Source organism: Parus major, chromosome 3 (genome assembly GCF_001522545.3).
Source record: "Parus major isolate Abel chromosome 3, Parus_major1.1, whole genome shotgun sequence".
Lineage (NCBI taxonomy): Eukaryota > Metazoa > Chordata > Aves > Passeriformes > Paridae > Parus > Parus major.
This window is the reverse complement of record NC_031770.1, coordinates 46,445,592-46,464,012: the sequence shown is the minus strand read 5'-3', so window position 1 is coordinate 46,464,012 and position 18,421 is coordinate 46,445,592. Positions and strand designations below refer to the sequence as shown.

The following is an 18,421-nucleotide window of genomic DNA, read 5'->3' as shown; positions in this document are numbered from 1 at the left end:
CGGCCCTTCCCCGCTCCCCGACCGGCCCTTCCCCGCTCCCCGACCGGCCCAACCCCGCACCCCTGCCGTTCCCGCGGGGCAGTCCGGCCTGGGGTGTTCGCTCGCCGCCCTGGTATGGGGGATGGAGCCGGTACTCTTTGGTAAAAAAAAGAGCGACAGTACTGGAGAAAACGATCCGAATCAAAAAAAGAAATCATTCGAGAATCAGTTTTTCGACCTCCCACCTTTGCCTGTGTAAGGTGTAATGGGACATTTAGGGGAAAGGGTGGCAGCGCTGTTAGAAGAGGTATCGAGTTGACCAAGTGACGTGCAGAATTCATGAGCAAAAACGACTGTATTTTATAGGAGGAAGTGCTGCATTCTGTGGATAAGAAGCACTTCTGACTCTGGGTGTAGGGTCAGCAGTATTCCACCTCTGTGGAACAGGTGGAAAGCTGCTCCCCAGCAGCCTTCTCAGGGCTGTGACTTGTCTTGACTTATAAACAATAAAGCTACTCAGTGTGTGGAAGTGCCTTGGATTTCCTTATCCATATATGAAATTTGGGTATCATCTTTCAGTCATAACGGTGTCACAGTTGGGCTTTGGGAAACCACTGATTCCTGTGAAATTTTAGCACTGCAGAAGGAGTACTTACGCCATTTCTATTTTCAAAACCTGTAAGCTCTTCACTGCTTTCCTTCCCAAAATGAATACATAGCCATTGCAGAAGTCTGCAGAAGAATAGGTTGCAGTCCAGCTGAGTACATGCAGCCTCTTAAAAGGAACATTGCTTTTTCTTCACCTCTAAAGGATGCTGCAAAAGAAGAGATTCATGTTTCGAACTGTGAAAGTAAATATTTGGCTAACATGGCTAGCAGTAACAAAATCTAAAGCTCATATTAGATACTTTTTCTGGCAGAGATGTATAAGTTAGAGGTGGATCATAGTGCACCCACTGGACATGTATACACTGAAAATTGACTCTAAGGTGACACATTAAAGTCTTCAATAAGCTTTGTAGCTTTCCTGCATACATAACCTTTGTTTCACATGGCTCTGTGGTCTGCATTTTGTGGGCTACTGTGCAAAGGTGCATGGTTGCTCATGCACCATGATTTGACTGCTGCTGCATAGTGCAGCAAAAATTTTATGTCTTGAAAGTTATGGTGGGTGCAGGATGTAGTTAATCATTTGTGCAGTGTTTGGTACCAGACAATTTCTGCAGTGCACTGCTCTCAATGTTTGTATGGCTGTTGGTATCAGGGAAAGTCCTAGAGAATCTCCCTGGCATAGGATTGTCTCCATCACTCAGCCAGCTCAAATTCTTGAGAAACTCAAGTACTTGTCTGCCAAACAAATGCTGCCAGAAAACTGAATGTTAGTCTTACACAGGGGATGTAAAGTACAGTTCTGTCCCTACCTTTATCTCATATATATTACACTTATTATTTTTGATGGAAGCATTTTCCAAATAAGTTCAAAAAATAAGATACACATTAACGGTAAAAAACCGGACTATAATAATCTCTTACCATCTTCTGAAATAGCAGAAATAGAAACAAAGGGGTATATAAATTGGCAAGGAAATTGCTTGACCACATGACTTTTAATTTCTGTTTATTTTGAGGTGTGCTACATAATTTGTTATTATAAATATATTTAGTATTGAGGCTTTCCTGCATCCCTCTATTTAAGAATTTTTCTTTTCAAAGAAACGTAGGCAAATTCATGGGCCTTGTCTAGAGAGTAGTCAGGTTAGCATCTGTGGTTTGTAAAATTACATCTTCCTGTGGCTGGTCATGCTATATTCTTCTTCCATAATGTGCTTCATTGGGAAGAATTTTTTTATTGTTCTTATTAGAAAAGTGCATTTTAATGTGTAGTTGATCATATGGAAGTGGAGAGTAAATACACAATTTAATGTTCAGGAGTGATGCCTTAGTTTACTTTTGTCAGCTGCATATGTAAAGCAATATAAAATATTTAACTTGGCAATCATAATTGAATGCTAATCTGATAAAGTGATGTCTAATTTTAACCTCCACAGTATTGTTTCCATATTCTCATCTAGAAACAGAAGGATTGTTCTTTCCTGTTTTTGAAGATAAGTGGTTCTCCACCTGCATAGGAAAGTAAGGGCATGTCAATGCTGAGGAGAAGAAAAATGTAAATGATGCCCCACAGGTAGCATCATACACTCTGCTTGCCATCTGTATTATTGCTACCTTGCCTTCTATTTTCATTTTGTAATGTGTTTATGGAGAAAAAAAAAAGTAATTTGGAGGTTTTCTGTTTGTTTGTTCCTGTTTAGTAATGTTTTGTTGTTGTTTGGGGTTAGGTATTTTGGTTGGATTTTGTCTGGGTTTTTTTTTTTTTTTGTTTGGGTTTTTTTCTCTTTTGTTTGGGGTTTTTTGGTGTTTTTTTCCCCTGGTTTTTATTTTGGTGGGTTTTTTTGTTTATTTGTTTATTTTTTTCACCTGGTAGTGGTGAAGACACTGCTTAAAGATTTAATTCAGAGCAACCAGGTATTATATTTATAAATATACTTCTCTTGTATATAACAGCCCAAGTCACCTGTTAGCTTGAGGTGATGGTAGGGAAAGTAATGTAAGGGAAGTCTTACATGTGTGCTACTTAAAAGTGCTTCTGAAAGCATAACACTCTCCCCAGGAACTTCTGGGAATACAAAGTACTTTCATTGATCAGAAGATATACAAAATTGACAGCTTTGAAAGGTGAAATTCTCATTAACTAAGGAGAGTACTTACAGCTTTGCAGTGTTCAATTGCTCAGTAAGCCACAATGACATAATAAAGATGTTTCTAGAATAAAGTGGTGGTAGCTCTCATACCAGGAATGTGGAGTCTATTAAACTATAACAGATCACATGAAGTTACTTTAGAGGTGTGGATATATCCTAGGATTGGACCCAGTCTGGCTCATTTTAGATGAGGTGACCACAACCTCTTTACAGCTTTGTGATTTCATTCTTGGGTTTGACCTTGGACATTTCTGCCTGAGCTTTCTGTGCCAGCCTTTCAGGTCTGAAGGCTGTTCAGTCTTACTTTCCATCCTTATACATACTTTTTAATTGGAAGAACAGCCCCTAAGGCCCAATATGTGGTGTAGTTTGTTCTCTGCATGTGTTGACTTATGAGAGGTTTTCCTGATAGTAAACAAGTTTGGGACAAATGATTAAATCTGCTTTTTGTTTTTGTTTTTTTTGTTTGTTTTTTTAAAAATAGGATTTTTACTTTAAATTTAGAGCTAATCCTCAACAAATTTTAAAAATCAGATTCTCCCTAATTACTGTAGTTAATCAGGAATCACGTTGAAAATCATGATTCAGCAGCTTTATTTTAAATTTTCACGTGTTCTTACAAGGTTTTTCCTCATACAGTTCTGAAAGCCAAGATCAAGGTATTTCTGTGATCTTCTTAAGGATTTCAATATGATTAAATACATAGGTGGCATTTACGCTTAAAATAAACTGGCAGCATCTGTATTTTCAGAAGCCTTCATTACATAATAATGGTAACTTCTTTCCCCCCTCACAGATAGGAGGGCACTCTCTACACTTCTAATAATCTCACGTTGAAGAACTGAGCATTTTCTGTGCAAGAGTGCTTTCCGTTTTGCCAGCCAGTTGGAGGCATGTTAAGAACTTAGACACTGTCAGCAGATGTTCACAGTCTGAAACTTTTAAGTTGAGAGGATGGCACAGCAGAACTACAGGTTGTCTGTCTAGGAATAAATGTCTGGTTTTTGTGTTCCTCACAAAAGTCTACTTCTGCCTTATCATAACGATATTGTGAGACAAGCCCATGTAGTAACATCTCCTCTTGAGCTGCATTGCACAGCTCAGAACCTGATGTTTGTGCTACTGCCTATGTTTTCTGTGACTTGAAAGATTTTAATTGGGCCTTTAGAAGGTGCAGAGACCTCCTTGCTACAGTGCAAAACTGACCATTTTGACTACTGAACATCTGTCCTCATCACACAAATAACAGTCCCTATTTTCTTTTACTCATAAGAGTCTGAAGTCAAGGTACAGTTTAGGGACGTGTCTTCATAGCAGAGGCCGCAAGAAGGGCTTTTTTTTCCTCTACTACAAAGCTATTCTTAGCACCTCATATTTTAGTGTAGGGGAAACGACATAAATGATTACCTGACAAGTCTTAGTCTAAGCTTTTGTGACGTAGTTGTCTGTTTTAGATGCTAATCCCCACTTAATTTTGTTTCACTGAGTTCCGGTATTTATGTTGTTACAGGCAATGTTTTCTGGTGTGATATGGTAGCTGCACATCAATTAAGTGATGTATTTATACCATGAGGTGTGCAGTCAGCTCTATGCTGGCCCTACTGCATCTGCTACCCTCTCTTTATGCAAAAAGCTTCTCTTTCCCTGTCTGTAGTCAACTAAGCCGTAAGTAGTAGAGATCTGTGTAATCTCTTTATCTGATTTAACAATACAACTCTCATGTGGGAGGTGTGCTCATCTATTACTGACAGCATAGCTTTTTGGTTAGGATTTCTAGAGAGGAAACCTGACAGCTAAACATACCCAAAAGTCTTGGTTAACAGACACAGATAATTTCTTTCTTCAGGTGAGAGGGTAGTTGTGAAATACAGGGTCAGGGTGTCATGATCTTTGTGTGTATCTGCTGGGTTCTCAAAGATATTCAAGGGGTTTTATTGAATGACAGTGACTGTCAGAACTTGGTGTGCACAAGAGAAATTTGTGTGCTTCTCACCCTCAGGCAGCGGGTGTCTGCTTTAATGCCTTCTGTACATAGAGATAGGCCCTGAGGGTTTTTGAGGGTAAGCTAGTTTATCATGTGGAGCATACACACATAACCCCTCAAACATAAATCCCTTCAGCTAAAAGCAATGGCAGCTAAACCATTGGCCAGCACTGGTGTTCTAACACCTTCTAAGTTTAATTGTGTAAAGGAAGAAAGGAGTTTAAGAACTGTTTGATAACAGGAATGGTCTTGAGGAACATGGACCAAAACTGTTTATCTGAGGCAGTGTCTTGACAGATGACTGCATGGTCAGGTTGTACTCTGGGGTAGGCTTTATATCATTAAACCTTGTTTGTGATTGAAAGGCTGCTGTTACTGAAGTGTGATTAGAGACCTCTGTCTTTCCTAACTGCAAGCTGTTTTTGTAAGGGTGAAAAAACCACTGCCAGCTTTTAATGTCAAATTAATTAAATGTATTATGTCCCTTCTGGACAAATTACCGTTGGTATTCAGCAGCTAGCTCTTGATGAGCTACCAAATCAATTTTGGTATCTGGGTGTGTACTCCACTCCAGTAATGTGAACTAGAGGATGGGAAAAAATGTAGGAGTTTTACAGACTGTGCACTCCTGTGAAAAGCTACTGTGTGTACAGCTGAGGTTCTTTCATTTGTTTGTTTCAAGGCAAGCTGATATCACCACACCCACCATATACTGAAGTAAGGAGTAATTGCTTGAGAGTGTCTTGTGGACCTAGCTTCAGGTCCACTAGCTACAGCCTGTTCATCTAAGGCTCTTTCCTGCACAGTGACAGTGATGTCCTGTGCCACCCTCTTGCATTACCCATGTATGTTATATGCACTGATTTAATCTCGCTAAAAGCATTTTCTATTATTACTCAGCAGATAGTTTTAGGATCTTGTGTTACAAATAGCTGGAGGCTCAATCAGCATGCTTTCAGCTTTAGCTTTTTTTCTTTTTTTTTTTTTTTTCAGAGTGAGTTAATTACTTTGAGTATTGAATCTGGAAGAGGTGATTTATTTCACCGTAGTTTTATAGGACATCTACATATAAAATGTGCTTAAAGTCTGTTATGTCTAAGAGAAGTGATTTTTTACCTACCTAGATTTGAATGCAGATGTTAAAATTGCATGAAAAGTTAGATTTGATACATTGCTGGTGCCTAAAACTTACTGTAATGCCTAATTGCTGAATTCAAATAGACTGGTTATATATTTTGTAGTACAAAACTAGAGAGTGCAATAACACCTTTTCTTGTCATGGACAGGAAGTTGCTTCTACTAAATTGCTGCTGTCTAGCTTTTTAGATGTGAAAAGAGGTGAGGAGGGATTACAGAAGCGTTGCTTTCTTCTGTGATTAGGTATGCAAAGCAGTCATTCAGCACTTGAATGTAGGGGCAAGGATTAATTGATGTAGAAAATGCTATTTGACAGAAGCCATGGTCTGTCTGAGAAATGGATCTTATTTGCTACATTATGCTGCAGTTGCTCTGTAGAGCAGCTATGCTCAGTTTTCAGGAATATCTGGTGTCACCTCAAATTGTAGGCTGTGCTTCAATAGGAAGATAAGGTGTATCTTGCATGGAGAGGGCAGAAGCTGTTGTGATTGTTCACACTTGTTGAAACAAACACTTCAGCTCTGAAGGCACTGCAATATTTTTCTTCTAATTAAGGCTTATAAAGTCAGAATATACACATTGCATGGTATAACACTGTACAGCTTAGCTGTGTTTTGCAGTCTTCTCTGTGATGACCTACACTATGTAGATTGAAGTATTTAATGATGTATCCAGATCTGACTCCTGGAAAAGCCCAGAATAGAGAAGAGATAATTAATTATCGCATATGGTACATAATCATATCTACACTAAATGGAGTATTTCAGTAGGAAAACAATACAAAATGGCAAAAATGAGAATTTTCTTCATAAACATCCAATATACAAGAAGTTGCTTGGCACTGCTCCCTGATTCTGTGTGGCTGGCTGCTGGAGAAGAGGAGGAGTTGCAACATAGAAATTGCCAACTAGTGGCTTAAACAAGAAGACACTTTGGTTTTGCCACATTTATCTGCAGCTTCAATGGGAATGACCCCATTTGTGTTAGGGTAATTGCCCAGGCTTAAATCATAGAAGTGGTTCCTAAACACAAAGAGTGTTTGTGTTTATAATCAGTACTTACAGATAGGGCTATTGTCTGAGATGAAAATCTGTATATCAGACATGCAGTCTCTGTGAGCACTGGGCAGTAAAGTCTTTCTGAAAGAGTTAGAGTGAATTGCTAGTAGAGCAAATTAACCCACAGAATCTTGGGTCTTAGCCTTGAAACAAAATAAATAGATCTCCAGTACCTCAAGAAGTATAACAAAAATTATTTCAGATAAAAGGTAGAAATTGGTTTAAAATGCGTATTTTTGCTGAGAGGGGGCTAATACCTAAACAATAACCATAATGGCTTTCTGTAACAGATTTGGTTTTTTAATCAGCACACATTTCATCATATTAAAATATGCAACTCACTCAGGATGAAATTCAATCATTTCCAGAAAAGCTCCTGTAGAGGAGTGGGGGGCTGCGAGGGAAGTAAAATTCAGTGCTTTCCTCTGTGCTAGACTACAGAAACTGAATGATACATAGAAAACAGATCCATAAACATGCATAAATCATATATATCTTACGCTGTGACCTGCATTTCCTGCCTCATGTCTGCATGCTGCCAGACATTCCTTGAATATCAACAGAGACTTGCATTTTTGTGCATACTGTCCAACAGGCTGTCCAAGGTCCTATTTACATTCAGGGGGGAAAATTCAAGTATGTCTTTGAAGAGCAGTGCTTTCAGACTGAAAGGGGCTTGATAGACCATTGTTCAAATACCTATATTCACATACTGATTTTTAGAGATATTGAGCATAAAATGACTTCCTTGAGAATGTCAAGGACTCGGTAAATTATTGCTTGTGAACACCTGTACTTTCATCCAAGCATGTGTGCTCTTGATTGCTTTGTCATGGCTAGAATTCAATACTCGTGAAAGGGATGGGGAAATATTAAGACCACACAGGGACATTTAGTCATTGAATACCATTCAATGGAGAAATGTGGTAAGGAGCAAAAGGTTAATTTATGTGTTCTGACTCATCATCCTGAGGAGCTGCTCTTTCTCTTCACTGATCAGAAAAAGCTGCAGTGCACTATATAAGCAAACTGAGCCTTTAGTTGATGTGAATTTTCCTCCACAAATACGTTTGTGGATGACTATCATAACTGTCAGGTAAATGTTTGTAATTCCTAGTTTTTGGGTAAGAGAAATTGAAGGGGAACTTGTTGCCTTACCTTGTGTTCAGGAAGAAGACTGCTTTTGATTGAATAAAGCACTTATGTGAGCCAGTGTAAGTGTAGAATAGTACCTATAAAATCCTGTAGTCATTTTCTAATGCCTGCTAATATTTTGCTTAGATCCACATTGTTCAATGTATTTTCAGCATGTTAGGTCACAAAAAAGGGTGTGAAAGACTGCTTTTCATTTTCATTAAAAAAAACCCCCAAAACAACAGAAAAGCCACCAAAAAGCCTAACCAAGGTCTTTGGAAGCTTTCTGGCCCACAATTGCTAGTCTGATTTCAAACTATGAAAGTGAAATTCTACAGCAGTGAGTTCTACAAGGGAAAAAACCCACAAAACTAATTGTGAAGGGTTACTGCATGGCCAACAATGTCTATATATTTTTGTGATGAAGGCTTAAAGATAACTAGAAAAAAAGCGCATCAAAAAAGTTGTTTCATTTTAAAGAGATCTATGAAAGAGCATGGCACATTTTCTTTTAGAGCAGGAAATTTTCTTAAGCAAGAAAACTTTCTATGCTCACCCCTTATAAAAAGGGAATCCTTTAATAACTGCAGCATAAAGTAACTTTCTAAGAATCCTAAAGGATATCCTACTGTGAGATACTTGGTTAATAGTAAGCTGCTTTTGCTGTTGAATACCTTTACAGAGAAGCTATGTGTTGCTCTGGATTTTGTTACTCTTAGTTGTCTTGCTAAAATCCATGTTTGCTGGTCCTTCTGTGCTATTGTTAATTCACCTTCAATAAATGTTTATCCTTTTTTCAAAGTGAGGTCAGGTTCTTGCTGAGTATAAAGTAGTTGTTCTCTCTTTGGTAGCGAAATCTGCACAGTTAACCTTCTTAGAGCTGTATACATGCACGTTATGGCACATATGAATGTACTTGGGGAACTTAAGTGCTGTGCAGATTCATGAAAAAATATTTCTACTTTGTATTAGATAAAGTCTATACAGATTTAGACACAGATATCTGTATAATCTCACAGAATGCTGTGAAATACACCCTTTTCTTGTTTAAGAGCCTGAACTGATGACTGACTCATAACAGATTTCAGGTGTCTGGCAGTTGCCTGATGGGCAATTTGGTTTTTGATCAAGTGTTACAGATCACTGAAATAGAAATCCTTATATTCTAATCAAGACAGAAATGCCTTGCCTTCATGAAATTATAAAGGTGTCTGGATAGCATAATAGTGAGAGCTGAAGATAATGTGTGATTTCTGTTATAACATGTTAATTATTGTGTACTGGGTTTGAGATGGACAGTAAAGGAATAGAATGCATAAATAAACAAGGACTGATATTTTTATGAAAGCAGCAAGATAGAAAAGGACACTCAAAATAACTAAATATCTTTCAGATAGGACACCTTCAGCAATGTAATGCTTTGCCTTCCTGGTTCTTCTTGGAATGCAAAGACTTCCAGGATATCTTGAAATAAATTTGAATTATTCTAGTCATTTTGTTCACATTAAAGGTGCACATCTCTGATTTCAGTTGCTGAAGGCTTTCTTTAATCTCAATCTCAACTCTCAATTCACTAAATTTCTAAGAGATGTTTTTAATTGCTGATTATATCAGTTTTATATGATAGCTTTTTCTTTTAAAAACCCCAAACAGCCAAAGGAAACCACAAACCCCAAAGGAATGTATAAAAACAACAAACCCTACAATATCTGCCAGGAGGAAAAACCCCAAACCTTGAACCATGATACCTCACTTAATGAAGTAATGTTTAGGAAGAAGTATTGGCTTGGTCTGTTTTTCTCTTGTCCCAGTTAGCCATTGTACATCATGGATCAGATGTCAGCATCCTACTCTGAGTAGTTTCAAGTTGATAATTCTGCTTGGCATAGTGGTTAGTAAGTAATGCCCAGAAAAACTTATTGGTGTTTGATTCATACTATGAGCTAGTTCACTTTGAGTTAACCTGCTAGCAAAGGACACATTTATCAGGAGGAGTTCAGTCTAGTTTACAGTGGACTATTTGTGAATAATAAAATTGATTTTCTTTATTTTTCATACAGGAATTGTTTCAATTATGACTCTCACTGCTCTTGCCTATGAACGCTACATTCGGGTGGTCCATGCAAAAGTGATTGACTTCTCTTGGTCTTGGCGGGCTATCACGTACATCTGGCTGTACTCACTGGCCTGGACTGGAGCACCTCTTTTGGGCTGGAACAGATACACACTGGAGATTCATGGATTGGGTTGCTCAGTGGACTGGAAGTCAAAAGACCCCAATGATACCTCCTTTGTGCTCCTTTTTTTCCTCGGTTGTCTTGTAGCACCTGTTGGGATCATGGCCTATTGCTATGGCCATATTCTGCATGCAGTAAGAATGGTAAGTTTGTGCAAGTAAGACTTCCCTTAATGTAATGTTATCAGTGAAAAATGTTGAAGGTGTGTATTAAGGTTGGATCCAAGCCAAATTTACAATTTAACTTCCCTTTTAAACCTTTGAATATTTGATGTTCATCTATGTCAGGTTGTAGGATTGGGAGAGAACCAGCCTACCGAGGTCTATTTTTTTGTGTGGTTTTACTGGGAGGAAGTAAGGAACTGCTTATGCATACTAACCCACATAAGATCCTCACCTGAAAATTCAATACAGATCCATAATATGAGATTGTGTTAATGATTCATATTCTGTGGATAGTTAGTCCGGACCCACTCAAATTTATGGTCAACAGTATTGGCACAATGGGCAATTTGTGTGGTATATTCATGTGTATGTCCTATCTTTTCCTTATTTGATGATTCAGGCAACATGGAAACCTGCTGCCTCGTATTCTGCTTTAGAGATTTCATAATTTTAAGGCAACAAACTATGTGATAAAGCAGTAAAAAGAAATCAATTTATGAATTTTCTTTTCTCTAAAGGTTTTTTTCACAAATTAGAGGACTGTCTAACTAGTCAGACAAAGGACCACTAATGTAAACTGAACTTGCTTATGCAAAAGCTGAGGGCAAGTTATTTTTCTAACATACTTATAACTGCAGCATACTTTGTAACATCTCTGGATTTGTTGTTTCCTAGTAGATTGGCTATTCCATTTTCTCTCAGCTTGTATTCTTACACTTAATGTAGAGAATAAAAGTCTGAGAAACATGATGTAAACTGCTGGAAGAAATATGGTTTAAAAGGTAAGAGATATGGTGTCTGTGCCTTAAACTAAAAGAGTGGGTCAGTTACTTATAAATAAATTTAGAACTACTCATGTTCAAGTAAAACATAAGGCTATTTTATTTTACTTTTTTTTTTTTCTCTACAGCTTCGCTGTGTAGAAGATTTCCAGACAGTTCAAGTGATCAAACTTCTCAGATATGAAAAGAAGGTGGCTAAAATGTGTTTCTTGATGATCTCCACGTTTCTTATTTGTTGGATGCCCTATGCAGTGGTCTCCCTCTTGATAACATACGGCTATAGCAACCTTGTAACTCCAACAGTAGCTATCATCCCATCTTTCTTTGCCAAGTCAAGCACTGCTTATAATCCAGTTATCTATATCTTCATGAGTAGAAAGGTAGGTACATTAAAGGTTTTCTTGTCTGAATTGTTAGTAGCCAGTATCACAGTTGTAGAGTGTAGGTCTGATTTACTTTAACCTGAATTTTTTTTAAAAAATTTCAACAGCTAGGATAAATGGTAACAGTTTAGAAGAAATAAAATCCCTGAGGGTGCTTAAATACCACCAGATTAGAAATTTAATTTGCTTATATGTGAACTCAAACATTAAACTCACATGAATGGGATGAGAGTGTCAGAGTTTAAATGTCTAGTTTTAACAGTTTACCCATTAAATGGATTGCTGCTAGAAGACCTCATCTGATTCACTCCCTTACCACAGTAGAACTCCATCAGAGGAAGTTTAGAATAATCAGTGTCTGTTTTTTAGGAATAAAAAAACTTGCCTCTGACTTCTATGTTACAGCAACACAAGGACTGAAACTGGATGTGTAGCGTACACATTGTAAATTTCTGAAACCAAGATCGTATAAAGATATCTGGTGTTTAATAGAATCCTTTGACAGAGGGTAAAAACCATGAATGATTGCTGGTTTTCCTTACCTTTAAACCCATTATAGTGATGGAATTTTCTGTGATTTCCTATACTGGTTTGCAGTTGCCAGGCAGTGGCCTGGGCTGGCCAGCAGCCTGCAGGGACAAAGCAGCCAAGCAAAGGCTGAGTGCAGCTCAGGTCAGGACCAAGGGCAGGGGGGAGCTTAAATGTTTTCTTGAGTAAAAGCAGGAGGCCTCCAGTGTGGCATCTTGCAGTTCTTCCCCCACAACTCATTTCACAGCAGGCTGATCCACAGTTACATGCCTGCACAATGTCAGTTACCCTGAAGCTAACTAACAACAGTCACCGAAGAAAGACTTCTTCAACAGAGTGACTTTTTAAATACACTGGCACTGACTCTGTACCTAGTTGTCAAGCTGAGTATCTTACCTGAAAACATTTTGTGGGTTCTGATACCCAGCAACAAATCAAACTTGTACCAAGTATAATGCCAATAAAGACACAGCCAGGATAAGTATCAATGATCTGAACACGGTTATTGGAGAGGCATTATGAAGTATTTTCTCTTGACTCTAATTCCAGATTAGGACCAATATTATAATATTTTTGCATGATTTTCTGGATTATTTTACCCTCAAAAGGAATCATAAAACAAGTTATCTTTAACAGCTTTTCTTTATCTGACCTGGTTCTAACATGCTTGTACTTTCTAACTTCTTTGCTACTCTAAGGCAGACCATTACCTCTGAAGTTGTCAAGGCTTTGACATGACCATTCTTTCTCTGAGATTATGCTTCTATGAGATCTTGTAATTAGCTAGGTTCCTTTCCCAACAGGACAGATCTATTGCCTTCCCTGTGTCAGAGTAGGATTAATTTTCCACATTATTTCTTGTTCCAATTTGGCATGTCAGATTGCTTCTTGCATGATATCTGGGAAAACAGAGGCACTGGCTGTGAAGGATAATACAGGGTAATCCTTAACACAGCGAAATGGAAGGGTGATAAAAAAAGATGTCCTACCCCTTTTCAGAGAAAAGGTGCATTATTTCCCACCTGCTCCCAGATGTTTGTTATATTTGGGGGTTTTGTTGCTTTTGTTTTGGGGTTTTTTGGTATTTTAGTTGGTTGATTGAAGTCTTCTTTATATGTTACAAGCAAGTCTTGTTACAGGTTATTAAACAAAGGGGAAGTTGCTCTCTTATTTCTTGTAGAACCAGACTTCTTCCCCAAAGGATCATATTTGAGCTTTAAATGTGTGCAGACATGGAACTACTGAATGAACACATCCTTTAACCCTCATACCAGGATCTCTGTTTTGTTGAAGGGGAGACCATAATTAGAGAATTAATACAGGGCTACTACTCAAATTTCCATTCTATGTGCTGGCATGAGCTTTCACTGAATACCTCACATTATTTAGTCTCACAGTAGAACAGACTTCCTGTGTCACAGGTAGCTGCTAGTCAGCTGAAAGACTTCTGTGCCATCCATATTCAATGGGAACATTTGACTTCTGTGTTACTAACCATTGAAATATCATTTTAGATCTGTGATACCAAATGCTTTTTAAAAATTCCAGACCCTGGAGTTATTTAAAATGAGGAAAACATCCTTTTGTATGCCTTTCCTCCCCTTGTTCTTTCCCTCTGTAGCCTCCTGTGAAGTGTTTGTGAGAATATTCTTTCCTTGCTGGATCTAATGTGTGGTTTTTAAATATGGGAACAAAACCTATAGCACACTTTGGAACCTGGTCTTCTTGTCTTTTGCAGATCTTGTAGCTGGTAAAGTATTCAGTTGCATTTCAGTGCCCTCTGTTGGCTTGGTGGTCCTATTCAGATGTAGAGGAAAAAGGTACCCACTACAAAGGCACCGTGTTTTGTTACTGAAACTAACTCAGAAGATATGCAGGAGTCTCTTATTTTGAGTCATTTACTGTACTGTGCCCTTCACTTGCTTGTAGGTGGTAGTGAATGCTTAGGAAGCTGAACATGATTCTGTTTATTCTCTCTTGCAGTTTCGACGCTGCCTTTTGCAACTCCTGTGCTTTCGCCTGATGAGGTTCCAGAGGACAATGAAAGAGACACCAGTAACAGGGAGTGACAAACCAATACGACCGATAGTTATGTCTCAGAAAGCAGGGGACAGGCCAAAGAAGAAAGTGACTTTCAGCTCTTCCTCTGTCATTTTTATTATCACCAGTGATGACACTGAGCAAATAGATGACAGCGGTAAACACAATGAGACAAAAGTTAATGTCATCCAAGTAAAGCCATTGCAGGGATGAGCTGAAGAGACATGAGAATGAGATGGGTTTCAACCACTAGACTGTTGAGGCTGGAGACTGGTTTCAGTGGCAGTGTCTGTGGACTGCCAAAGAAAACCACATTCTTAAGCTGTGAAATACTGAAGGGATTCAGCATCTGAAGCTCTCCAAGTATTTCACTTTTGGTCACAGTATGGAAATCTCTGCTAAAATTGTTGATGGATGTCATTACTCTGAATTTTCTTAAAGCATATTTTATGACTGCTATTGAGAACTTTCGGTATCTTAATGTTTTCTGTATATTGAGCCTTCAGTGAATAATTAAATGGATCATTTATATAATTTTATTCTCAGTGAAATATTTTTTCCCCCACTAACTAGGACCGATCTGATACTGTAGCTCGCTGGATACAGCTTGAAGGGCAGTATTAGAACCTGAGAAAACAATAGTGTTTCAGTTGACCTTTCTAAAGACCAAGTAAGAGTTCGTAAAGAGAAACTATCCACTGTTCAGATTTATGAAGGTAAAATTTGAGTAATTAACAGTAACAGTGTGTGATTCTTCATTAGTTAATGTACAGCATATTTTCCACACTGACAATCATGTAACAATAGATGAAAACTAAATACTAGAAGTTTTGGTAAATTTCTTATCTTAGGTACTCTGTTTGAAGTGCAGTGAAATGAGCTGAAACTTCATAAAACGATTTTCATTGAAATAGAGAGATTTCATTCCCTTTCATGAAATGAATGAAACAAGAAATTAGCAAATGAGGTAAAGTGAAAAGACAAAGAAAGGAAATATAAGGAAATGAAATGAAATTGAAAAAATGAAAATTTTTAGGAGAAGTTAGATTTTTGAAATGGAATGGAATGAAGTACAGTGAAATGAACCAACATGTTAAGAAGTGATGCTCACTGAAATGGCGAGATTTCATTTCCTTTCATGAAATGAAGAAATTTCATCATGGCAGGGTACTGAGATTACTCACTCTACGCTTTTGGAATCTGAGCCAGCCACAGTGATGGAGATCACAGCAGCAGTGAAAAGTTGCCATTATGGTTGAGGTTAGGGCTCAGAGAGCTGCAGAGCATACAGCTCCAGGAAAACTGGGGCTGGAAAAGATACGCCAAGGTGATCCTGGAAGGGCACCAACTTTGCTGCTCCTACATCTTTCTAATCTGGACTTCCCATGTGATCAGAACCTCAGCCCCAGTGACAAGATAGCATTAGGCCTCTGGGGTTAAGAGAGGAAAAGAGCCTAGAGCTCCAGAGACACTGGGGCTGGAAAGTGCATGCCAAGAGGATTGTGGCAAGGGCACAACATTGCTGCCTTCCCACCTTGCAGATGTGGGCCATAAATGGGGATGGGCACCTCAGCTGCAGCCCCAAGCTTGCTAAAAGGTTAGCTTGAAAAAAAAATAATTCTGAAATGAAGTGAAAATAATGGAATGGAATGACTGAAACTTTGTGAAATGATACTCATTGAAATTGTGAGATTTAATTTCCTTTCATGAAATTATAAATTTTCATTAATAGATCAAAAAGTCAAGACCTAACAATGTGATGCTGTGATGCCCTTGCAAGGCCTTTTTGAGTGTCAGTGTCCCTGGAGCTGTAGGCTGAATTAGCAATCTAAAACTAATTTTTTTTTGAACTGTTGGTGGTAACTTTTTCTTATAGCCTGTCATTGGCTTTGTGAGTATGGCTCTGTGAAGTTAGTGTGCTGCAGTCCTATTTGCTCATCTTTTAAATATAACTATTTTCTGTACTTACTGCAGCACTGTTTCAAAATTCACACCCTGCTACAGAATTTAAGTGTTGTAACTGTCAGTCTGAGTAGCATCAGGTTATTTACAATTTTGTTATATTTTTAAAAAAATTGAAAGTCCATTCTTGGTCTGTTCTGATGTTGTCACAACCAGAAAATTTATTACAGTGTAGATGGAAAGATGGATGCTGGACCTTTCTCTCCTATTACAGGCAATGCGACGATGGTTAGAATTAGGATTTGAACAATTAGTTGTTCATTGAGTAAAAGAACTGCAGACTAAGAAATAGGAGAAGGAGAAAGTGGAAAGGACAGAAGTATAAGAAGGGATGAGCAGGGTATATAATTAATGAAGATTTTAAATAAACTATTTATTGTAAGAACATTCATGATACTGTCATGCAACGGGAAATTACAGGTGTGGTAAGTACCATGATAGCCTCAGAGCCAATTAATTTCTCCTAAGGATGTTTCACTGATTTTGTGCATTAATAGAAAAATACATATAATGATTTAGCTAAAATACGATTTTTAATAGCAAAATTGCAAATGCAAGAGCCATGCATTGCAAGGCCTTGCAAATGCAAGGCAAATGCAGAAGCCTCAGTTAACTTGTCTCCCAGCACCTGGTGTGTCAAGACTGTTGGGAGGCATTTCAGCATCTCCTTCATGGTGGTGAAGGGATCCCCTCTCACCCTGTGTTTTGAGGCAGTCATGAATTCTGTAGCAGTGCCTACTGACTTACCAGTGTAGGGGCTTCTGCTGCTATGCTGTATCCCATGGAGGCAAGAAACTGCAGGATGGCAACAGATCTGCTCTACAGCCGTGTGACCTTCCTCCTTTTTCAGCTCCCAGAAGAAACTAGGTTTGTTTTGAATGTATCTAACTTCATGCAGAAGAGTTGGGCCTTATGCTATCAAGACTATTTTTTTATCACAGTGATTACATCAGTCAGGAGATCAGTATTCACAAGCATACCCTTTTTGCTCGTGCTCTGCAATAACATTGGTCTCCTGCTGCTGTTTCCTGCTAGAATACTGCATCAGCTAAGTGAAATGGTTACACAACCACTATACTGTGCTAAACCACCCAGAAAGAGCAGCTTTTAAGAATACATTTATCCTTGGCTTATATAAACAACCTTCAGGTCAAGAACAGATTTTGACTGTCTAATATCCGGACGTAAGAGATGAGAGAAATCTGGCTATGATGGTGGAAGATTTCACAAACTGATATTTGACATACATGCAAACATCTCAGTTTTTGTCAGTCTATGTCACCACAGTTAAGGAGCGTTGTGGTTTCTCATGAAGGAAAAAAGGGTGGGGTGAGGCTGGAACTGTCGCAGAGAATGGGAATGCCTCTTCCTGCTGCTGCTTAGGGCTGGCAGTGGGTGCCCCTTTGGAGTAAGCCTGGTGCTTGCACATGTCCATGTCCCTGCCTCGGTGGCAGCAAAAGCGGGATGAGAGGCAGGAGGGAGAAGCTCCCAGCTGATCTCCGTTTTCCTATGCCGCAGGCAAGTGCTGAAGCCTTTGAGTTCCACTTGCCTGATGAACAAGGCTGCCTTGCCTGCAGCTCTGACCTGGCTCAGCATTCCTTTTATCCAGCTCAAACATAAAGAATGCTCTTTTCTTGCTCTCACCTGACCAGATTAGTATTGAAGAAAAAATTGTAACACATTAAATCTGAAGAGGAAATTAAATCGATTTTTAGTACAAATGAGAAGGCACGTTATTGGCAACAGACTTGGCATGAAGCGCTGCCTGGCCCTGGACCTTTTTCCTGGCGTTTCCTTGCATTTTCCAACAGTGTTTGCACTCCCTCTTGTGGCTTGCTCAGCCCGGTGCCTGCTGATTGAAGAAGAGCCTGGCCTTCTATAAAAATTGTTTTCAGATGTTTCCTCTGCATAGGGGAAGATTCACTGTTCCTTGTCTATTGTATTTTTTTTAATATTGCATATACTTCTGTCTTTGAAAAATTATAGGAAATAGATATCTGTAACTAATAGAAAATCTGGCCTGTCATAGTGATAATTGGAGGACCTTATGTCTTTGCATATTCTGGAGAATCTGGCCAGATAGGCTGATTATATAGATTGTGTAGGCATGGTGCTGGAGCACCATATTAAAGTGCTTCTAAATAAATTTTTAGCCTTGCTGAAACTTTCTCCAAGGGAAGGTAAAATTCAATCTGTTACTTCTTAAAAGAGCCTGAAGTCTGTTCTTTGGGGGAATAAAGTGTATGTGTATTGATTAGCGATGCTGGTTTT

General features: G+C 38.6%; 1 protein-coding gene across 1 annotated transcript in view; it reads left to right on the top strand.

Moving 5' to 3' along the window:
- Nucleotides 1-14,722, top strand: part of OPN3 (opsin 3) — a 15,411-nt gene extending 689 nt beyond the window's left edge. The window contains exons 2-4 of the mRNA XM_015620327.2: nt 10,115-10,434; nt 11,366-11,617; nt 14,132-14,722. Of these exons, the coding sequence (XP_015475813.1) occupies nt 10,115-10,434; nt 11,366-11,617; nt 14,132-14,401 (842 nt within the window). The 3' untranslated portion in view covers nt 14,402-14,722. The remainder of the gene's footprint in view (nt 1-10,114; nt 10,435-11,365; nt 11,618-14,131) is intronic.
- The last annotated feature ends 3,699 nt before the right edge of the window (nt 14,723-18,421 follow it).